A 5,909-nucleotide genomic window follows, 5' to 3' on the forward strand; every position below is an offset into this window, starting at 1 on the left:
CCTGTATTTTGAATCGGCTTCTGACTTGATCCAGCGTAGCACACGCTCCTCTTAATATCTTCCAATTTCTAGCTGCAAGTGCCGGGTGCACAGACTGACGCCAAAGCAAGTTAGCACCCTCCAAATTTCCAAATCCCTTACCAATAAGAGATTTTGCTGCTTTCACCGTGAACTGGCCAGTAGAACTTGGCATCCAAACCTGACAATCATCACCATTTAAAGGGAAAGGTAGATCCGCCTCTTCAATTCCAGCAACAAGCAAGGTGTTGCGATACTCCTCATTCAAGTTCCAAGCACCATTAACAAGGATATCACTCACCAAAACAACACGACTAAGCGTATAATCTTCAAGAATATCCGCAATAGCCATATTTCCAACCCACACATCATAATAGAGAGAAGTATTTCTCCATCCCCGATTAAGACCTTAGTGTTATCCTCCACCAAAGAGTAAACCCATTTGATACCCGGAAGAATAGAAGATTTAATGTAATGAACCAAATTTTCATTCTTCCTAAAAATCTAGCACGTAAAAAACGAGCCCAAACCTTCTTAGAGATACGAATTTTCCACCACACACTCATTAGAAGAGCCTTGCTCGTAGTACTCAATTGAGTTAAACCCAAACCACCTTCTTCATAAGGAGCGCAAATCTTGTCATAAGCTACAGCAAAATATCTACTCACCTTAAAATCTCCAGACCATAAAAAATTCCGAATAACAACCTCACATTCATGAACAAACTTCCATGGCCACTTGTAAACAACCATATTATGAATGGAGTAACTAGCAATTACTGATTTAACCAACACTACTCTATCTTGAAAAGAAAACATTTTACCTTTCCAACCAGATAATTGATCTTTGATCTTCTCAACTACGTTTGCAACATGATGATATCTAACAGCCCCCGGCATCACCTTAACACCAAGATACCTATCAGGAAACGAATCAATAGGCATCCCTAAGAAATCAGCAATCGTAGCTCTCCTATTCAAAGATCCACCCCCATAATAGAGTTTACTCTTTTCTCTACTAACCGTCTGCCCAGAAGCGTGTTGATACAAACCCAATAAACCCACCAGATTACACAAACTCTTCATGTTGCCTTTACAAAAAATCATAATATCATCAACAAAAAATAAATGAGTAGGAGCAATACATTTTCTACTAACCATATGAGTCATATTAGCATCACCAAAGAGTTTCGTGATATTTCTGCTTAAGACATCTTCAATTAACACAAAGATTAGAGGAGACAAAGGATCACCCTGACGAAGGTCTCTATCAATACTGAAAAAACCTTCCGGACTACCATTGACAAGCACCGAAATTCTAGCAGATTTCAGACTTTGTAAAATCCAATCACACCAATATTCCGAAAAACCATATCTTTTAAACACTTCCAAAATAAAAGACCAACTCACAATATCAAACGCCTGAGTTATGTCGAGTTTTAAACCCACATTACCATCCTTACATCTAATTTGAGTTTCATTAACCATCTCTGAAGCTAGACTGATGTTTTAATGAATATTCCTACCTTTTATAAAAGCGACCTGCTCCTCGGAAATTAACTTGTCCAGAACACCACCAAGCCTTGTATCAAGTATCTTAGTAAAAATCTTAAAAAAAAAATTACTAAGACCAATAGGCCTGAAGTTACGAAGAGTATTCGCACCTCTTTCTTTAGGCAAAAGCATAAGAAGGCTAGAATTCACACCATGAGGAATAAACTTATTTGACCAGCAAAACAAAATAGCACTGACCAAGTCTTCACGAATAATCTCCCAACAATGCCTGTAGAAAAAACCATCAAAACCATCCGGATCAGGCACACTATCAGCTCCCAAATCAAAAACAGCCGCATGAATCTCCTCAAAAGTAGGTAACTAGTCCATGCTAGCACATTCCTCCACAGAAATGCTAGGATGATCAATATCAAAAAGAGCCTCCACTGGAATAAAATCATCCCCATTAAATTTAGCCTCATAATAATTGACAATAAGGTTCCGAATCTGATCACAATTAGTAACCGTCTCCCCATTACCATCCACCAATTCCGAAATAGTATTACTACTCCTTCGAATACGAATAAAATTATGAAAGAAACTAGTATTACTAGCCCCTTCCACCAGCTAATTATTTCTATATTTTTGCTTCAACATAGTTGCCTGTTGCATACGAATATCATTAACTTCAATAACTGCACTTCTCATCAAATTCAATTTGTCAACATCTGAAGGGTCTTCATCCGTTAACCTCAAGGCACTCTCGAGCCTGAGTTGAGCCTGCTTCAATCTAATATTAACATTACCGAAAACCTCTTGATTCCACAACTTCATAGCAATTTTTAAACGCTTTAACTTTTGAGGATAAATAAACGCCGGTGAACCCACAATAGGTTCCTTCCAACTATCTTCAACCATACGCATAAAATCTGGATGCCCAAACCACATCTTTTGAACCCGAAAAGGAGCCAAACGAGGTCTAGAGTTAACAAAAGGATAACCAATAAGAGGAGAATGATCGGAAACTTCCCTAGGAAGAGCTTTACACCGCCAATTCTCAAATCGATTTAACCAAAATTCATTAATCACCACTCGATCAAGCCTACTAATAATTCTTCTAACCCCCGACTGCCTATTAGACCAAGTAAACTTGCTACCCAAAGACTCCGCTTCAAAAAGACCATTATCATCCAACCAATCACTGAATTCATTCACTACTGAAGTTCTTGGAACCGCACCCCCCTTCTTCTTCTTATTCCGAAGAACATAATTAAAATCACCAATGACTAACCATGGTACCCTTTGATCACCCATATCCAACTGATTCCGTAAAGTTCTTCTAGTGACCTGAACCGAACTAGCATGAACAAAAGAAATATGAACGCCATTAATTCCAATAGTTATAGCCTGATTTGAACAGTTCAACACCACTGGATCAGCAACATTCAACGACCACATTACCCACAGATTCCCAATACGAGTTGAAGTAGAATTATGAATAATAGAATTATTAAAACCCTGAATAGAAAACTTACGAATAGCTTTGGAAGAAACTGAAACCCTTGGTTCTGCAATACCAATAAGATCAGGCTTGAAATCCTTAACTAACTCACGGAACTTACATTGTGCTTCATCACGCACAATCCCATTAATGTTATGATAAGCACGAAAGTGCTACATTTTATACCCATATTTATATTAGCTAGGACTCAATATTTTGACTAATGACACTATTTTAGTGCTTTTGCAGAAAGTACAAGTGAATTCGATCATCCAGCGAATAAACATCAAAATGTGAGACTTAATGGTGAAGCGAGTCGATGTCAGCACACTAATGCCACCTAAGATTGGTCAAGAGTGACTTTATTATTGTTAGCATAAGAATGGAAGAATATCACCTCCATGACCACGTGCAAATGAAGAAAAAGGAAAGATTAATATATCTTGTCCTTACATAAGTTCTCTTGTTATGTTTATATAAAGAATCTGAAGGAATATTTGAAGCCAACTGACGTCATTTTGCAAATACAGTTAAGGTGAGACCCAGCACATGCAAGAAAATATCATGCTTTCTAAATGAAATTCATATACTATGGAAAGTGGATATTCGATGATACTTTACAATGTCTCGTCATATTATGACACGCGGCACATCATTGGGTGAATTTATATTTTCATGACATGTGGCTTCTATTGGGAGGTGATGTGGCGACGAAGAAGAAAAACGTAAATTCTGTGAGCTATATTTCGGTTTCCACCAATTAATTATGCAAACTCTACTAATCTTTAAAAGTATATTCCATACTTTTTCAAATACTGTTTCTCCGCTATAGTTGTCTTCGCTTCATGAGTAGTGATTCTAAAGCATTACCTATCTATCCTTGCATACCACGTCTAGGGATTTAACCAAAGCACGAAATATCAATTCAAAAGCATAAATAATCAAGAAAATCACATGAAAAATAAAATACCAAGCTATATGAAGAAAAACTACTAGTCGTTTAAATCATTATTGAGCATATAAATGTAGAGTTTACACAATTAAGTTGGTTTCTACGCAAACCCTAACATAACTCTAGCTAGACATGGCTTTCTCAAAAACCATAAACATATTAAAATCAAACTTTAGCTAAAGAAAAACGAAGAATCGAAAACAAAACTCCAAAATCCTTCTCATGTTTCTCTTCCAGCTCTGTGGCCGGGCGCCCCCCAGTATATTTTGAAACAACACATAAATATAGCTCACAAATGAATTTACGTTTTTCTTCTTCGTCGCCACATCACCTCCCAATAGAAGCCACATGTCATGAAAATATAAATTCACCCAATGATGTTGTGCCGCGTGTCATAATATGACGAGACATTGTAAAGTATCATCGAATCTCCACTTTCCATAGTATATGAATTTCATTTAGAAAGCATGATATTTTCTAGCATGTGTTGGGTCCCACCTTAACTGTATTTGCAAAATGACGTCAGTTGGCTTCAAATATTCCTTCAGATTCTTTATATAAATATAGCAAGAGAACTTATGTAAGGACAAGATATATTAATCTTTCCTTTTTCTTCATTTGCACGTGGTCATGGAGGTGATATTCTTCCATTCTTATGCTAACAATAATAAAGTCACTCTTGACCAATCTTAGGTGGCATTAGTGTGCTGACATCGACTCGCTTCACCATTAAGTCTCACATTTTGATGTTTATTCGCTGGATGATCGAATTCACTTGTACTTTCTGCAAAAGCACTAAAATAGTGTCATTAGTCAAAATATTGAGTCCTAGCTAATATAAATATGGGTATAAAATGTAGCACTTTCGTGCTTATCAATTATGTCCGAAGAAATCCTTCTTTTCTCGTAAAAATAAGGTCGCTCTTGTTGTTCTTTCGGGAATGACATTTTATGGGGGGAGTTCTTTTTGAAATTGTACTTAATTGCCAAATCTTTGTGGGGAGTGCAGATGTAGAATATTTTAGGAATTATCTTGTATCTTTATAAACTCCTTGATGAATGCATTTATCTTCGGCTATATGATTGTATCTAAATAAGTTGGTATGTTATTCTCTTTTGGTCATGAAGTATCTCTATGAAAATTTCATGAGGATCCCACTAGTTTTCGTACCTTTGCCAATTTATATTAATAAAAAGGGTGAGAATTAATGTGAAATTTCATACTACAACTACATATGGTTTACGGATCATTATGTAAGGGGGAGTGGTTTTCATGTCGAGATGAAGTATTGACTAAGGGGGAGTGATACATATCACCATAGTATTATTGTCAAAGTTGTGATATAATTGAACTTTAATATTGTGTAATGATACTATAACACTGTATAACAATGATTGAGAGCAACTGTTTTCTCATTGTTATCGCTACGGATCTTCAACAACTATGATGCTGAGTTGAACACGTTTAGAGTCATGGAGTACTTGGAATTGACGAAGATTTCGAATCGTGTTGAAGATGCCAAGGAGATCAAGCATTTGGATGAGAAGATACAAAGTTTTATTTATTTTGTAATCTATATGTATTGATAGTTTTGTCACAAAAATTGACAAAGGGGGAGAATGTTAGAGCACTGCTCGGTCGAACTCGCATGTGTTGCCATCTCAAGCATGTTTTTCAGTGTTAGTGATCAAAACTATAAGTCTTGATTTCTAGTCTACTTATAGATGTCTCGGACTAGGACATAGATTGTGTAGTTGAGCCTTAGACTTCACAGCGTTCATCATTTGAAGACGAAGAATTACTAAGGAGAGCTTGTGGAACTTCATCAACAAAAGGTATGTGGAGACTGAAACTCGTCTATCACTTGGAAAGTCTATTTCTACTTTATCTCCTATATTGAGACATAAGTCGTGTTACGATATAGTCTTCTATTATACACGTTTG

The 5,909-nt window shown here is 36.5% G+C and overlaps 1 protein-coding gene across 1 annotated transcript; it reads right to left on the reverse strand.

The window, feature by feature from the left end:
• Window positions 1-419: 419 nt before the first annotated feature.
• Window positions 420-1,505, reverse strand: LOC113343819. Its single transcript, XM_026587939.1, has 2 exons — window positions 1,176-1,505; window positions 420-1,043 (listed from the first exon to the last, which is right to left on the reverse strand). Exons 1-2 carry the CDS (start codon window positions 1,503-1,505, stop codon window positions 420-422), a joined length of 954 nt encoding a protein of 317 aa, XP_026443724.1.
• Between the last annotated feature and the right edge of the window lie 4,404 nt (window positions 1,506-5,909).

This window comes from Papaver somniferum, unplaced genomic scaffold, assembly GCF_003573695.1.
Source record: "Papaver somniferum cultivar HN1 unplaced genomic scaffold, ASM357369v1 unplaced-scaffold_67, whole genome shotgun sequence".
In the NCBI taxonomy this organism is placed as follows: domain Eukaryota; kingdom Viridiplantae; phylum Streptophyta; class Magnoliopsida; order Ranunculales; family Papaveraceae; genus Papaver; species Papaver somniferum.